Source organism: Strongylocentrotus purpuratus, unplaced genomic scaffold (assembly GCF_000002235.5).
Source record: "Strongylocentrotus purpuratus isolate Spur 01 unplaced genomic scaffold, Spur_5.0 spur5_scaffold_5, whole genome shotgun sequence".
Lineage (NCBI taxonomy): Eukaryota > Metazoa > Echinodermata > Echinoidea > Camarodonta > Strongylocentrotidae > Strongylocentrotus > Strongylocentrotus purpuratus.
Window position 1 is genome coordinate 31,090,015 of NW_022145611.1, and position 19,176 is coordinate 31,109,190.

Here is a 19,176-nt window from a genome sequence, read left to right on the forward strand (position 1 = left end):
AGGATGAAGTCTGTGCTAAGATATAATAGAGGAATCAATGGCAATATTTTTGTTTAGCTTGTTAATCCTAAGGGAATAATCATTAGAGTTTTCACTAAGTCTCTCGGGAGCCCGAGGTCATTGATTTGGGAGTCGATTCGACGCGGAATGGTACTCATACAGCAGTGAGTCGGAAACGTTCTTCACGTTGATCAAACAGACCACTGCCATTCTTAATGGCGTTCACCTCTCCCCATCTCTCTTCATCTCTCTCTTTCTCTCTCTTTCCCTCCACCCTCGGACAGTCAAAAGGGAGTCGTATTGCCGAGCTCGTCACACTCACTCGCCCATCGCCGTCGCAGCTCGCTCGCTCGTTCGCTCGACGTTCGGTCAGCTGCGCTCCATCTCATAGCATCCTCTCTCTCTCTCCTCCGATTCATCTCATTCTCCTCCTCACACCCCCTCTCACTCTGCTCCATCCAGCTAGTCTCTAATCATGGCTTTCTATGGTATGTTTCCTCCAGAGCAAACCTTCGGCGAGGTGAATCAGCTTGGTGGTGTCTTCGTCAATGGCCGGCCTCTTCCCAACGCCATCCGGCTCCGGATCGTCGAGCTCGCTCAGTTAGGGATTCGACCCTGTGACATCAGTCGCCAGCTCCGAGTGTCCCATGGTTGCGTCTCCAAGATCCTGGCCCGGTATAACGAGACTGGTTCCATCCTTCCAGGAGCCATCGGTGGTTCAAAACCTCGGGTCACTACTCCCAATGTTGTGAAGAAGATCCGTGAATACAAGCAGCGGGATCCAGGCATCTTCGCTTGGGAGATACGGGATAAACTCCTAGCTGAGGGAGTCTGTGATAAGTACAATGTTCCTTCGGTCAGCTCCATCAGCAGGATTCTCAGAAACAAGATTGGGAACAACACTCTGTCTCATCTCCAACACCACCCCTATGATCCTACCAAGGACTCACATCGGTCGTTTTATAACACCGCTCTGTACCCCTACCCCTGTGCCCCTGCACCAGCTGGGACTACGGCATCGAAGGTAGCAGCGGCAGCAGCAGCGGCAGCTAACTCATGTGCGATGAGATCCTGGCCATCAGCTCATACTGTCAATGATATCTTAGGATTCAGGCATCTAGGACCTGGAGACCATACAGGTAAGACGCTTTCTATGAATTATCATAAATTATTTTTATCACTAAACCGATCTATTCAACTGAATTCTGATGTGAAAATTGATATTGATATTGTTAAGTAAAAGAATGAGGCAAATTTATGTATATTTTCATTTATGATAATGTTTTTGTTATTGAGTTCAGCACGCAAGGTTTATATTAGATTTTTTATATTGTGAATGTAACATAATCTTCCCTTTTTTTCACAAGCTTTTTCACAATCTAAAGTTTTTGTTTTCAAAGAAATGTCCAATTCGAAAAAAGGGAATCATTTCAGTCGGCAATGTTTTAAATCCAAGTACTTTTAAATTAGCCCCAGATATCCTTTTTTTCTTCAGTCTAATGTATCTCAGACTTGATTATTTTGTCGCAATTTGAGAGAAGAAAATGAAATAAAAATGAATGTTTCTTTGGTGCCATTTGTGTCATATATTCTCAAGAATGGTATTTGGAGGAAATCGAATTAGTACATTATCAAAATGGAATATAATCAAGTACAGACCGCTGAATAATGTTGCGAATTAAAGTTGTACAGGCACGTGGTATTATGTCATTTAATTAAATGTATTCATTTCTTTGTGAAGATATTTTATTTGTACATTACTTTATACCATTAATATGATAAGTTTAGTGTAAGAATTTAATCGGAAGTTGAGTGGATCGACCCCAGTCGTCACCATCAGAAAGCTTGATTGCTCGGGGTCCTCTACCTCTTACTTTACCTATCCACCATAGCTCTAGGTATTATTAACAAGATTAAGTGCCCCATGTGTTTTTTAGAGGAAAGGGAGAAGGGTCGAGTGATACTCTATGGGTTGAATAGAGGAATGCCAGTAATACCTTTGCACTGACGCATCGCTTTATTACAAGGTGTGAGTATAGAGGGATGAACCACGTGAGTCCACAAAATAGGATGCTGCATTCTCTCCGCGCGCTTCTCTTGTCTTAATGTTTACAATGCATGCTCTTCAGATAGGGATATATTGAGGCGCCGCGTAAGTCGCACCCGATCATAAAATGACACAAAATCCTGCTGAATTTGCTATTTGTCAATTCCGCCTAATTGACACAGAGATTCTGCCTGGAACGGAGTCTCGGCAAATTGGTATCGTGTAGCAACATGGGCTAAGAGCACGAAAATCGATGGATTTGGACAAGTTTTCGTTGAGGGGAAAAGAGACTCAGCTGCGGGGAAGGAGAGCGAGTGCGTGCGCGATGACAGCCCAAAGTCGTAACGTAACTGGCTTCAAAATCAAATCGTATTTGACTAGGGAGACAAATATACTTGCTAGAGACGGAGCTAATGATACCGACTAATGTCTGAAAGCTGACAACTTGTTTGAGCAATAAGTAAGATAGAAGGCCAATGTTGGTGTAAACTTAAGGGTTGTCGCTGAAATCATATGTCTGCTATTTGAGGAGTCACTTTCAATATTGAGAAGACAATGTCAGATAGAGTTGAGATGCCGCTAGAACATTTTGTATAATTTTGATTGTGTAAAATATTATTCTAAAGAAACAACTCTTTTGAATATATTAATTATGTTTTCGAATGGTTGTCATTATAATATACAACATTTTAAGTGAGATTTCATCATTTTTAAGAAGTAGTCAAGGTTTTTTGGTTCATATTTAATTTGATACAATAATTATGCCAGCCTGTAATAATTACAAATAAAGTGTGCAGTCCTGCTCTCTCAGTGTCCACGCGCCATAATTTGTTGATAAATTCATTGAAACGATGGCACATTATCGTTTTATTTTAGGGGATTAAGTCATTCAGAGGCAGGGGTATTGTTTGTAGTGTATGTATTAGTTATAAGGGCTGTACAATTTAATAATATTTCGAGCTAAAATTAACTTTGTAGCCAAAATCTTAATTCTGAGGACGTCTTTTTTCCCTTTTTTATATACGAGTATATATTTCTTTCGAATGATTATTTGGTAAATTTATCGGCAGATATGGTCCGACGACCACCTCCACCCAAAATGTTCTAGAGACGCCTTTAATGAAAGAGGTACTAGAAGTTACCTCCAATGACCCCTTCCACCACTGTCACCACCACCACCACGATACCAAACAACAATAGAGTATACACCAATTAGGGGTGACGTATTCCAAGTCATGTGATATGCGCAGTCGCCTTCTTCCAAACCTTTCCTCTTTTCATCTCTCCCGCTCCATGTTAAGGGTTTGTTGTTGGTCCCCGTCGGGTCTCTTTGATACGATTGGACCTAAGTAGGGACAAGATAAACCAACAGGACCAAACTAAGGGTGCCTGGACCAGCATGATATCGGGAGAGGTTTGTTTGGAATAACACAAAGACTATTATGAGCGTGTTTTCAGTGATCGGAACTGTTTGAAAACTTTGCCTTCCAAGCAATAATAAACGACGATATCCGAGACGTGTATTGATGATGTAAGAAAACGGGATAGACTGAATTAATTGGGTGGCATGTACGTAGCAGAAAGTCTGTCGACTTTCATGGCCTTATACGTATATTGTTCAAAAAACAGATTTTGTTGAAATTAAATGTTAGGCCTATTGTATTTTTAAAATGTATTTAGTTTTGCATAACTATGATTATATTTACATCTGTGTTTGGATGCAGCGGGTGACGAATTGTTTAGTCAAACTTAGTATGGCAAAATTCAAATTAAAATTCAAAACAATAGTTCAATCAATCCAACATTATTTTTGTATAAACATTTTACAAATACCTGTACATACGAAAAGTCCATACACAAACTTAAATAACACAGTCATTTACAATATTATTATACAATGCTCGATATTTGTCAAAAGTAAACTAAACAAAATAATAGAAGTGTAGCAAGTACATGTGTATATTGGCCTCTTTACAAATTCTGAATGAGAAACATTGAATTATAAAAATAAAATATTTAAGTAAAAGGCAGAGGTGCGGAAGGGTCGTGTAATTTTTTTAAATTCATGATGACGAACATTCAGTATTTCCATTTTTATAAACAAATGCATCAAATGAAATAAAAAAACTAACTTATACAATTATCTTGATAAAAAGATTAAGATATTGTTAAATTTTATTTCCTTGAGAGATTTTTATTTTCAAACAAAATGAAAATTATTTTTGTTCAACCTTTTTTAAAAGACACGCGATTAAAATGTTCTAAAATTACCCTTTACTCATTTATGTTGCTTCAATTTTACATTGTATATATTTTTAGGATCATAATACAAATCACAATTATTTTAAACAAGCAGACCTTTACACTAATTTCTCTCTTTCTCTCTCTAGAGGTGATTTAGAACTTTAATATAAATTCGGAGTCTATCTATTAATGATTTTATTCTATTTTTGGTTGATGTAATGCATTAATTTGTACTAATACTTATCAATCAACGTATGTGGGTAGTAACTTATAACTCAAAACGATATTTTTAATTAGTGCATATAAAGTACTTATAAAATCAAATAGCAATGGTACAAAGTTGATCGATGATAAAACTTTGGCGGTAAACACTTGAGATACAGTATATATATATTAAGAATACAAGGAGCATCCAAATAATTTCGTATCCCTCTAAATTAGCATAGTGTTCAAGATTTCGTTAATACAAATTATTACAGAAATGCAAGCTAAATACAAATGCATGTATCATGCATTTGTATTTTATTAGACCGTTTTACTCTGTTTGTTTCGAACTCACGAAATGTTGAAAAGCTACAAATGTTTTTTCGTGTATGATAACCGATATAAACTCTATATCCGACAAAGGATTATAATCTTAGAGGGCCAATATCATTCTAACGCTTCCATCTAGTATATTTTGTTATGACACATTCAACTTTTTTTCTTCAATATTTGATACAAATTGGAAAAATAATAAGAAAATGTATTGTTCGTTGAAAAGTTGCGATAAGGTTACTGTCAACAAAAGAAAGTGTGACGTTCTTTTCGTTTAAAATAAAGGAGAGGAAAGTTTCGTCATCGACACTCTCGCAAGTTGAAAAAAAAAGGGGGAAAAAAAGAGTTTTTCACTCCTTTTTGTGCTTTCAATGCAAACATCCGTCCCTGGCTAACTCTGGCATGCCGTCCATCTTGTATTTCTCTTGATAAACTTCTTTTCGGGCTTCTGCGCTCTCCAAATGCCTAATTTGCAATCAGTCTTGGGCGAAGAAGGAGAAACATAAGCTAGGAGGTATTATTGTGTTTCGTGTCGTTCGTAAGCATGAAATAAGGGATCACATGGAGGTCTCTGCATGCTTGAAGACGGCTCGGGAAGCGGTCAAGAGTGCTAGTGTTTCTGCCGGGAACCGGGGCTGGGTATCGCACTGGTAGCGTCTTTCCTCGCGACGCATCGCGCCTTCTAACCGACGGCCTTACACTTCACTAACTCATGCGTAACAAGTTGACACTTAAAAAGTCTCAGTCGCTTCGAACGAGTGCTGCGTGGCGTGTCGAATGAATGATAGAGAAGACAAAAAAAACTTACAACCGTATACTTTTGAAACATAGTCCCTACATACACGCCAAGAGTGAAAGAATGAGAAGGGAGAAAGTGAAGGGAAAAAAGATCCCTTGCTTGTTTTTTGATAGAATTTCAATTTAAAATTCTTTAGAAAATGCTAAATTTGCGGGGAGGAGATGGCGCGGGCGAACGGTTGTAAACGGACGGGATCGAATCGGTGAGTGAAGGGTGTAATGCGAACCTGCATCTTACCCCTATACTCACTTCAGAAGGTCACCAACAATTAAAAATGTAAACCTATAGCAGTCGACGAACTGACTTCTCCATGCCTAGGCTTGTCTATGCCATGCTATATATAAACAATGAGGTAGAAAGACGAGGGGATCTCAAGAACTGAACTAACAGCAGAAAATGAGCGGTTAGGGAGGTTTTGGAGTAGTAATTCGACGCAGAAAGCACACAGAAGATTGGGTCTCGATTGTTTGCTCTGGAGCAAAAAGGAAATAAGAACTGTGACGTGATTCGCAATGAAGATGCTCTGGATAAGGTTTGTCTGTAAGATGTAATGGTAAAAGACAAGCAGGGTTTTCTTCCTTGTTCTGCGATGTCTAAAATGGGAAAACCGTATCATAATTGCCGAGATGTTTTCTTTTCAATGGACAGGAAATAGAGCTGAATGCAGATAGAGCTCTTTCCTCTTCTGCTTCCACGTCATCTTGGCAATTTTCTATAAGAGAGATGATTTAATTCAAACATAGCAATACAGTGTTTAGTGCATAGTTTGCTTATCTCAACGATCGCATCTGAATACTGGAAATAAGTAAGACCACAAATACGATAAATTTCGTTTCTGGTTTGATATGGGATACACCCAGAGTTTTATGTGATCAGATAATGATGATAAATTCTAGTATGGAAATGATAATAAACTCCTTAGAGATGAAACATACTGCTAAAATGAAAGTTAGGTATCACTCACCGCCACATATTCATGAAAAGTCATAAATTGATGCACCCATTTCCTAGGTCAGTATAGGTAATTTTTAGTTTTCCGGAACGAAACTATGTGTTGATACTTTTTATGATAATTGTACATTTTGAAAGAAAACAGTTTTATAACAAGATTCTCTTGATGTAAAGATTAAAAATGAAACCGTTGAAAGGATATAATAACTACGGTTATAATCATTAATCGCCTGAATAACTACAATGTTATGGATGAGGACTTTTATTATGTCTATTCGAAGACTACTTGCGATTGAAACAATTGAATTAAACTTATGCTTGAGTCCCAGTCATGAATATTGAAAACTGTTCTTGTTTTCGTTAAAAAATACATTACAAAGAATCTTACGATATATCCAAAAACCGATTTATTTAATGATCTAAGAATGCTATGGTGAAGCTCAGCGGCTCTGCGTCGTAAATCATTTAGGATATTTCGTTAAAAAACATTATCATCGATTCTAATATTAAATAGATGATAACAAAATATTAAAGAATGTCAATGGGGAAATTGAATATATACAAACAACATTTATGAGGATACCCCTTTAAAAATATTATACCCGGTGACCTGTACTTATTTATAGTTCAAATATATGAGTCATTTTGCTTCCTTTCTCTCCGGGGTGCCGTCTACATTGTTATAGCTATCTCAATGTACACAAGTGTCCCTAACATTTCTCCATTTTCTTTTAATGACCCGAGTTTTAGAAACCGATGACAGTCCTATCAGAAGGAAAGGTTTCGTTTATTATGTATTTTTGCTGGCATTCTTCGCATAGGTTTGTCATTACTTTAGATTGGATTTCTTATAGATATGAAGTCATTCAGTCTTCTGCCAATAAATATACGGAATATTTTGTTTTGTTTTTTAAAATCGTCATCTGTAATTTCAATGTGTCTCATTTTGATTATGATTTTATTGAATGTAATAGTAAGTATATGAACATCCGACTACAAAGTCTGGTATATAATTATGACTCATAAGTAGGTTGAAGAAAATGACCGTATAAAATTACGTTTAGGAATGATGTATCCTAAAATTATAATTACCTTGACAGATATCGCATTCAAGACAGTTTGTGTAGACCCAATATCAGTATCAGTTCAATAATTAATAATAACTCTTTAAGGTAATGATGAAATTAATGTTTATATAATAATTTCGTTTGTTAAATGGACAATTGTCAATATGCATATCACTAAATTGTTTATCAAATGGTGAGTGCCAAATATTGTCTTTTAGTCGAAAATTGACTTAGTATTCACTTCACTAAAACAAGCAGTATACATATCTATTTGTCTTTCTACTCCCTTTGCACTTTATCAATGAGTGAATTCAGTAGCATGGTATTATTGCAAATATAATTGGATCAAATAAGTTATTGATTATTAGGCGTATAATATTAATGTTGCATTATCTAAATGGATAGATCATTATATAGCGAACAGAAATGAATATTAAGTGTATATAAATTCTTCTTATTAAAACATGAATCTTTAATTTCTTCGGGTTTCTGAAATACACGTCGCTGCCCGATGCTTTTGTTGGCCTTACATGCACTGGAATCTTTCATTCTCAACGAAAAATCAGTTGGAGCGATTTATTTGCTGACTTAGTTCGGCGCAATTGAAATTTATTGAATTAGAGGTGTCGGAAAGGGCGGGATGTGCTCCAATTTGAAGTTGAGATGGGCAGACAGAAAGGGAAGATCCTATATTCTTGATGTATTTGTAAAGGCAAGAATGAGAAGAGATTGATGGCATGGTCTTGAAACAGGTGTGTTGAGATATGTAGCAAGTCATAGCAGTGTAGCAGAGCGTACACGCCACGGTGTTGCGTGGTGGGGGAGAGCGTGGAGTGCAGGGTAAATACATTATACGGCCTTCTCGAGTAGCCATTTCCATTAGCTGCACGATGGCGAATGCATGTAAAGTGCTTGGATATCGTTGTTGAACGAGGCTTGAGATGGACTCACCGGGGCAGTCCCGGCGTAGAAACCCACCAAGAGTAGTGGGCAACTCAAGCGCCTCTTCGCCAAACCCCAAAGGTGCTAATTTCGAAGTAATTTTCTTGATTGTTTTTTGAGGATCTATTCTCGTTAGACGTCACGTACTCTTTTTGGAATGTTATAATTGTGGGAGATAGAAATATAGGCAGCTATGTGAGAGAGGGGGTTGACTGGGAAAACCGTGTAAGAATTGTTGAGCTTCAAAAACGGTCGCGCCAGTTCCGGACTGAGCCAGAGTGCTAAACATATTGACACGGTATCCCCAGACGAGATACATCACAAATATCAAGGGAAGATGGGAAGTTAGAGAGGATGAGAATAGGATAGAGGGTGGGAGAGAGAGAGGGAGAGAGAGAGGGAGAGAGAGAGGGAGAGAGCTGTACACATGGAGAAATGATAGAGATATCTCGGGAAAAGGGGCCACGAGAAATGTAATGATTATTAGGAGAAATGGGGAAATGCAAGGAAAGTCTGAGACGGGAGGGGGAGAAAGAGAAAGATAGAGGGAGGGACAGAGAGAGAGAGAGAGAAAGAGAAAGAAAGAGGAAGAGAGAGAGACACAGAGACTGATGGCATGGCAAAATGTGAAAAATAAGCATAATTTATTAACTCCCTTCTTATCAATACATTAAGGGAAATCATATTAGAAATTGTGAAAATGATTAATATGCAAAATTGTGTTGGGTCAGGAGAAAGGGAAATTCACATTTAGGGCAGATGCTACTGAGCAAGTTATGTTTTTTTTAAGTGTGATTTTATATCTAAAAAATGCCTCTATTATATGACTGCCCTCTATTTTTTATTATTATTATGCATTATGATTACGATCGAAACAAATGTTATGTTTGTTGAAGTGAAAACTTCAAATCTAAATATAATAGACAATTTTAGAGAAAGCGTAAGAACGTTTGATTCTCAAATAGTTCAAACAATTTAATATTCATTCCATATATTGTGAATAACTTATAGGCGGAACAAAGGTATAGAACCTTTTCATATCAATTATGGCTGACAGTGATAATGGGTTTGATTTTTAAATTGTCCATATGTAATCTTTAAACATTTCTGTGCAGTTGCAATAGCAATTAAGGATGTATTGTTCTCATGATTCTAATTTTAAGTTAAGATATCCCCGTTTGTTCGTCTTCAGTCCCATTCCTTACCCCTTTAGCATAAAAACAAGCAGTCATGAACTGTTGTTTTCTCATTCTATATCCTCTAGAATCTAACCCGCGATCTGATTAAGATTTGCAAGTAGACCAGAACCACTCTGGTCTAGTCCCGGGGGCCGATGAGGACTCCCATGTCTGGGCTATTTTTCTCTTCCTCTCGTGAAATCAACTTTCCGTGACATAATCGCTAGCATCATAATGAGTAGAAATCATTTTGATAAGCCCTGGGTCTGTGTTATATACCCGAGGACGGGAAAAGGGAGGGGTGGGAGTAAGTGTGATTACAACCAAAATCCTGGCAGAATTCATCACTAAGAATTTGTTTATAAACGTTCAGAATGTTTAAAGAAAAGAACACAAGAGAGACACAGAGAGGCAGAGACAGAGACAGAGAGAGGGGGAGAGGGGGGGGGGGAGAGAAAGATAAAGAGAAAGATAAAATATATATGTGTTACTTATAATATGATTATAACCACGGTACTGAATGATATATTAACATATAATTTCTTTATTCGTTTTATTTACTCTTTAAAAATCTGCCTTTTCCTCTCAGCGTCCGCTTTTAAATATATTGTTTTCAATCTGCAGATTCTGGGGATTATATTTGTGAAGCATTGGCGTTTTTATTCCGTCACATCTTCGATTCGTCTTTGTATCTAATCATAGAAGAAAGGATAAGATGACGATGGAAGAGAAGAAATCAGAAGAAAAAGTAGGAGGAAAGAAAAAAGAAGGACATAAAGGAAAAGAAGGACAAGGAATAGGAGAATAAGGATAGAAAGAAGAAGAAGAAGAAGAAGAAGAAGTAAACAGAGATACAAAATGAGGATAGTAGATTGTAAGATGTCAGATATCGGTGGAGAGGTTATCTGGGGTCACAGTATCGTCCTTGGCATATTTTTTTCCTTCATGTGACGACATCGCCCTCTAATGTTAGCCCACGACAGGTCCATTACTCATGTTCGTAAACAACCCTCTAGAAATCACGTGATTTCCATACATATACAGCAGGAATTTATGAGTTAATTCTGATATTTTGATTGTCTTAAATAATAGCCTGAGGTTGATTCATTTCTGGTTTCTGAATTTCACAAAGATCTAAATAATTAAAAAAATCACTCTTCTTTACCATTATATCTAGTTTGACTGAACAAGTCTAAAGTGCGTGAAGCTCTATGATGCAAACTTTTAATCTGTTGAGAGTCATAAGGAGAATTATGGAGATGGAACTTATAGTTGACCATGTGTCTACATTATGGTATTATCTTACACGGTGATTTTTTTTAATAAATTTAAATTTTGTATATATTTCTTATATTCAACCTCGTTTTACCTGTATTACAAATACGTTAAGCGGGGAAATCGAGAACAAAAATATGATATTAGGATGCGATTTTTAAAAATCATCCCTCGAAGTATGAAAATCAAAGTATCCATTATTGATATTTCATTTCTAATAAATTACTAAAGAGATTAATAACAAATAAATAAACAATCCATTTGGGTCAAATCAAGTCACATTTTCGTCAATGTTAAATGACTATAATGGGCGCTCCTTAGTTGACATACTGCTGTTATAAATAGGACACTTTTGACAGTCATAGCCAATTTTTTTTTGTCAGTCTTCAGCTCTCGGTTTCTTTCAGACACCAAAGCAAGGTAAGCACTAATTTGCTTCATATCGTTGACAAATCAGATAATAAAGATACTCACTAGCAACTTTCTACCGTCCTAGAGGAAGCTTAGAGATCGAAGACGGAGGGAAAGCCGGAAGAAGGTCTATGACTATCAATACAACATCTTCCGTTTATCCGTTCATAAACATATTATCACACATCGATGCTGCCTCGGCCGGCCAAGAAAGTAGAACTATCGGAACTCACAGCGAGGAAGAACAAATAATGGGAAAAAACTACCCCAAGACAAAAGACAGTGATAAAAGATCAAGAAATTAGGCCACGATGGGTCAACGACTCGATGTATATACGTGGGGATTGCAGAGGTGAGGGTAACGGTCGCGGGGTTGGCCGCCCGACCGGCCGGGCTGAGCATTCCCCCAGGCCCCGCTCATGATGATAGATGGTCCTACGTGCATGGAAAAAGAAGTAATTTTTTCACGGCATTTCTGCTCAAGCGTTGATGTGTTGTTGTAAAATGGAATCCGAAATAACAGGGGCATACCGATCTGAGTTTGTTCTGAGACGTGTCGAGATTACAGTCATCACTGGGATCTAGGCACTGTTTATTTCGCGGTTTTCTCGGCCAGTTTGTAGAGTTGTATATCTTAAGTTGGATTCTAAAAGGCTGCAAGTCCATTTGGCAAGAAAAAGTCCCGGGTACTATAATAACTGATAAGATGTACATGTCAACCATGAGAAACCAAGAAGTTCAGAATATTTCATGTAGATATTGTTTGACATGTAGCCAATGTAACAACAACATAATTATATTTGGATGTATTTGTTTTGTTTTGGAGTTACTACTTTTGGGAACTAATTTATTACCATGGAATCTGCCAGAAATATTAAACCACTGATGGAGTTTTATGCTCGATCTATGTACTTCTTAACCATCTGACCATGATCCAAATGACTTCATATTACTTCAAGGGCGCATAATATAATAAACCTTTTCAACAATTTCAATATCACTCCTGAAATTTAAGTATGACAACGTACTTCTACGACCCTTTTAAACGGAGACAGTTTGATCCTGTTATAAGAAAAATGCTTAAATAGGTTTTTGATTTTATCGGCATTTAATGGGCTATAATCAATGTCGTTCTAGTTCATGAGATCGAATTTATGGCATGAGGAAGTTTTTCACACTTTTAATTTCTTCCGATCTCAGAATGACTTTAGACTTTGCCATAGCTCGGTAAACATATTCATGATTGTCTCACTTTCTACTATACTCGGGATATAGTAAAGGAAAGAAATCAGAGGGGAAATAAACATTGGGATGGGAGTGTTTGACTGGTCATTACACTGAGAATCGGTCGACTTTTGACCCTTTACTTTAGAGAGAGGTGAAATTTTACCGCGTTGTGATGATTCATTGCGATGTATTTTAAGAGCAGTGAGTCGGAGAAGAAAAAAAAGTCTCTGAGGCTGATTTTGAATAAAGGGCCCTTACAAGTGGTTGCATGCATTGGTAAGGGTCAGAGATAGGGCTAAGTTGGGAATATATTCGTGGGATATTGGTGTCAGCATTAAAAGAGAGCAGATGCAGATTTTCGTATTCCTTTTACCCTCCTTTTTCTTTTTAGTCAGCATGAAATATTATGGCGAGTTAGGTATATATCATGGTTGTATTAATCCAAACATACTAAATAGAAACAAAAAATGAAGAGCTATATGACACCATTTACTATTTTGTGTATTGTTTATAAGTTTATAAGCAAAATCCTCCGCTGCATATTATGACCACTATCATTGTCTTTTCTATTAAAATGTCGCATTTTATCCATGTCTTCTGACAGAGTTCGTATTCTTAAATAAAGAGATTTAGAAATATATATATTACAGACCAATATTTTTAACCAAAATTTTGCATATGGGTCTCGTTTCAGTTGATTTAAATCATAAATAAAGAGGTAATAATAAATAAATAAAATTATTTGATAATGAATAGCCAGCTAATTCGTCTCGCACCAATCAAAATACAGTTTTCTAACGTACAAAGTCGGGCTTCATGGGAAAGAATTAACTGCACAGAATCATAATATTTCGAATTGCTTGATAGGTATAGACATAAACATGCGTGTCTCTTGAAGTCTTCAACACACTTACACCATGAGGACTGTTAGTGTTATGGAATGTTATACAGAGCTCTTTGTTTGACTAAATCTATGGATTTATTGTGTTTCTCGTCAGTTTTATTTGTTGAAAATCTGTCGAAATACAGCGTCGAAACTACGTCATAAATTTGTCTAGTAAAAGAGTGACAAATGTTTATATCATTACCTGAAAATATGCCGGACTAAGTGGCACGTTCAGCATAGATAGACACGTTTGATAGCCTCATATATTTTTCTCTTACACGATCAGGGAAACAGTGTCTACTGTACTGAGATTGGGACAGAAATTCTCCTTCTTTCTTGAAGCTAAATTCGTAATATGTTGAGCTTTGTTGCCATTCAATGTCCATCTTCACAATGCTGGAAAAACTTGAAGTACAATCCAAAAAGATAATATAATTAAAAAATATAAATAAAGAAATATAATTAAAAAACTTCAATGATAAACTACAAGTCTTTACGTTGAATTTAAGGGGCGAGTTAAGAAATGAATTGATCGAGCTTCATGCAGTCATTTACATAAAGACCTGAACAAATCCCCAGTGTTCACGATGTAAACTTAATTCTAACAGTGTGTAAAAATAGTGATGGAAAAGTAGGGATTTTATCAAGATTATTTACTTTAAATATATTAGTTAAAACAATCGTTGACGCCTCTTAACAACAATATACTATAATTATTACTCCTTCTAGCATCACAAAAGATTAAAGGGATAGTTGAGTTCTGTTTTCAGATCGCAAATGCCTTCAAAGTGCATGGTTATTGCTCTTATTCTTATCTATGACATTTCTAGTGCCCTTTTAGGACCTAAAATTGCTAAAAAGGTAATTTTAGACCCCAAAATGTGTGAAAGTTTGTCATTATCTCCCAAAAAAACAAATTGTGTAGCGCCCTCTGCAACAATATTCAACTATTCCTTTAATACCTAAGTATATAACGTTGAAACCTCAAATTTTAAGATGTCAAAGAAAATGCCGCCATTTTGATCCGAGAGTACTTAACATATTAATGCGCAGTGGATGACCCAATTTCGATCTTGACAAATTCCGTGGTTTGATCGTTTGAAAACTATTCGTTGCTAACTTTTAATCTCGAAAATAGAATCACAATTTCGAGATTCACATCTTTTGGCGGAAATAGAATTGGACGATGTCGCGTAACGTCAGAATGGATCGATGTCACTTCTACTAGGCAAGTATATTATGTGCATTTAATCAAACACAAAAGGTCATGGATGATTTAAAGGGGTACTGATTCATTTGCAAATTATATCATTGTTTATATCATCATAAGTAGAATACCATAAAAGCTATGAAAATTAAAGGAGGCTATCTGCTCGAATTATGCCACTTAAAAGAGGTAATTCTCTGGGGATTGTTGACCTAGTCTCTTTGTCCACATTTCTGTGTAGTAAAAAGTAGTTCCATAGCCTTGTTTTCAAGTTGGACATGTTGTATTGGATGCTGTTCCTTGTTTCTGATAAGCAGTATTAATATGCATTGAATTTTCTACGATATTCATAATATCATGATCTACATATATATTTTTAATTTCTACATACCTAAACTTTCAAACAGCTATAAAACAGATTATTCCCAATACAATTCCGACATCTGTGCACAACACCATCTTTAACACATTTGTTATCGTCATGAAATCGCGTGTGAGAGATTTCCTTCGGTTCTTACAATTTTCACAAATTAACTCAAACTAACAATGACATGGAAACGCGAAGGTCTTACTTTCCCCATAGCATACTTCATGCCTGCCTCACATTAATATTTCGTCATGAGCAACATCATTTAGGGATTTGGAATGAGAGAGTAGAACAAAAGGTGTCACAATGCATTATCGTAACCGGTGTTAACGAGGCATTCGAATAGTCAGTGGAAGAAAGACAGAGGAGGGAAACGTTTAGAGGAATCGGCGCCCCAGTGACTTGAAATTCCCCCTCACCCACTCCCCGTAAGATGATGTCACCCCTAGTTGGTGTGAGATCGTACTCAAGGATAGATCCGGGGATTATATCGGGGGATTGGGTGCGGAAAACAACTAAATTCATTCCCAATCTAAAATTAGCGGTCTGGACCGGCCATCAAACCTAACCTACCTAGCTGTACTATTATAACTAAAGAGAGAGAGAGGGAGAGAGATTAAAATAGCTTTAATTTGCTTTCTCTAAAATCAGAAGAAAAAATACTAACATAAATTATGTACAATCTAACCAAATTAGACGGCGTCCCTCAGAACGGGAATCAGATCGCCCGAAGAAGCTAGTGTGAACTGGCGAAAGGTCGTGCAGTAAGTAAGCAAGTTAAACTATATTGTATTTCCAGTTACTGATTAATAATTTGATATTAATTTTTTCTTCATGGAACACAATGATTAGAGTTAACTTGTTTATTATGAGTTAAATATCTCATATAATTTCGATATATTGATTGAAGTTGTATGGCATTGACATGTCAATAATAAATCATTAAGGAGACAATTTCTGGATTTGTTTTCTTTATTACCCTCTTGAATATCTACATGAATATGTTAAAGAGATTTATTGGTCATATTACATGTCAACAAGATTGGATTGACATAATTTCATTCACGATAATCATTTTCTTTGTAAACACTTCTACCTTATTCAAAATACTGCTCTTGGTTAAAGGAACCAATAGACTGAACAGATCATACCATTACGATTAATGACAAAGCCTAGCATTTTAGATGTTGTTTTTGTTTATATTGGTAAGAGTTATTTTCAAGAAAACTGAGAAAGCGTCCTCTTTTGACTTTTGTTGAGGTAGTCAAAAGTGGGTCGCTCACCCGATACCACCGATCAGTCTCGCCACACAGAGTTTGATTTAAAGACTGCTCATGCATCTTGCTCCTGATGTGACATTATTACATTCCATATCCTAATTATTCTAGCATTTCCATCCCCATATCAAGTCACCGGCAATCCTGTGTTCGACCATAAACCAATCGGGTTGGGATGCCCATAAATCTCAACCCACGACTTGCTCTATTAAACTAATGATGGAGTCTTATGTACTGCCATGAACTTGGAAGGCACTGCAATACGTGGACCACGGTCACTCAACCTTGGTCACCGTGGCAACGGAAGAAAAAGATGCAGGTTACCTGAGTTAAAACGCAGATGGAACTGTAGGCCTTTACAAAAAAGCCCAAAAGATAATACTACAAAGAGCAAAGTGTTGCCGTACCGAACAAAATTATATAGTTTGAAAGAGAGAAATGGTTACGGATTCTAGAGGTGAACTTGCATTGCTCTTTCAGATGTCATCATGGTAATGCTGACACATCGTTCGTTAGCTCCCAAGATTCCACCAACCGTTTATTGATGTGATTGGGCAGAAAATTTAAGATAGTATCATGATATGAACGGATCAAAGAGAGTCGCGGATATAACCTGAATAATTGTTTGGACTGTGCTATGATGTGACGATGGTTCAACAAACTGAACATTATTTTGAAATGGTGAGACGAGAAAAAGATATCCCTTGATGTATAATATAAATCCGGCTTATTAGGCCTCACTAATCAAAATGAATTTATCATCCTAATTACACTGGATCATATCCTAAAATAACACAATTAACCGCACTCGCTTTTCTTTTTACATGAAGATTGGTGCAGTAAATGAGGCTGATAATGAATGGTCTTCATGATTTATCTGTGATGTTCTGATTCGCTGACACTGAACATTCATTGTTGCGAGGCCTTTCAGTATGGGAGACCTAGTAAAGAAATGAGTTTTAGTCATTCAGTCGATGACCCAAAGCCAATAAATCAAAGTCAATTAGACAATCTATTTCCTGAATACGAATATAATGGGGGAAATATCGAATCAAATGAGAGGATATGAAACTGTACGAGCGTACGTCTTTTGGTGACGAATGTGGTTAGCTGAAGGGGGTATAGTGACGTGCTCTATGAATGTATATTCTCATGTGATGAACGGGCGCTCTGTTCATTAATATCAAACTCGGTGTGTTGCTGACTGATTCCTGTCTCGGTGATTGAAATGCTTGAATCGATGAATTTGGAAAATAAATTACTCAGAAATTCACTTTAAAAAAAAAAGTTATGTTTTTAATTTGATTGTTTCAATAGAAGTAATTTGTTAAAGTGATTGCGTATTTCAGATGCAAAAAGATGGGGAAGTCTACCCTGATATTAAGTTGGTTTTAATAAAAGCGGGAAAATGAGGGGAATTTTCTTTTTTTTAAGTTCCAAACAATTAAACACAAATTGGCAACACTGTGACGTATCTTGAGAGCTCCCATCCGAATATTCTTTGTACATAAAATGTCATAATTTTTCATTTTCTTCGTTATTGATGACGGAGTAGATTTGTTCCATACAGAGGTTGAATAGAAACATATTTGCATTAATAATAATAACAACTTTTATTTACCCAGGGTAGCCACTTCAGTTATGAAACTGTTCTTCCAGCGGGCCCTGCATAACATAATATGTTATTACTACCCTTCTCCAATCTAATACGCTGAGCGCCTAGCTAGAAGGCAGAAGGTCCCATTGTTATAAGTCTTTGGTATAACTCGGCCGGGGTTCGAACCCACGACCTCCCGTTCATGAGGCGGGCGCTCTAACAACTGAGCCACCATGCCCGGTTATGCATTAATTATATTCAGGGTGTATGTAAGATTAAATAATTTCTTGAGAGAAAATATATATAGGCCTAGGCCTATATATGTAAATACAGCTCAAAATGGAAGGGAGCTGGCAAGATACGTCACAAAGTTACCATTTTGTGTTTGATTTATCACAACTTCAAAAATTTATAAATTTCTTATTTTCAATCGGAATTTGCTCAAACTTTCACTGACCTGTTTCTCACATTTTTTGTTTCAATCTATTAAAAACAACTTAATATCAGGGTGGAATTCCCCTTTAATTGATAATGTGATGTATGCAAGTATTGTAAAACAATGATTGAAGCAAATTGGATGCGTAATTGCCCAGTAATTACATTGTAGCATCACTTACAGATCTTCAGTAGACGTAAACATACTATTAGTTATAACCTACATGCAATTTAAAAACAGGGTTGTTTCCAGACAACTGAACAAAGATTCCGAGCTTTTTGATAGATTCGCATTTAATCCACACCGAGGTCTTTTAAACAGATGATGGGATGGAATATACCATGTTTTGTCTGGACAGCAAATGTAAAGTTAACACTAAGAGATGACATCATTTCAAGTGGGACAGGCTAAAGGTTACTCCAGATCAAACCAAGACTTCTTGACATGACTCGACTGATTTCACCAGTCACCTAACTTTTCCATCTCCCACCTTCCTCGCAAAATGTTAATCCCCAAGTTATGAAGAGGCGAAAGTAAAAGCAGTACTGGAGGAATCTACATCGCCAGCGGCGAGGTGCGAATCTTTAGTCGTTCTGCTTTTAGTTAGTGATCGGGTTTTTAAGACGCGCGGGGTTCGGATATTCTATAATAGAGTTTTATATTCTCGCGAAAGCTCAGGCCTTCTGAGTTGATGAGAGATGAGCAGAGGCAGAGTGAAATCTGTGAGG

At 36.7% G+C, this 19,176-nt stretch overlaps 1 protein-coding gene across 1 annotated transcript in view; it reads left to right on the top strand.

Annotated features, from left to right (window-relative positions):
* Positions 1-346: 346 nt before the first annotated feature.
* The window catches only part of LOC105446450 (paired box protein Pax-1-like), a 40,604-nt gene continuing 21,774 nt past the window's right edge, over positions 347-19,176 (top strand). The window contains exon 1 of the mRNA XM_030999168.1: positions 347-1,139. Coding sequence (XP_030855028.1) covers positions 476-1,139 — 664 coding nt within the window. The 5' untranslated portion in view covers positions 347-475. The remainder of the gene's footprint in view (positions 1,140-19,176) is intronic.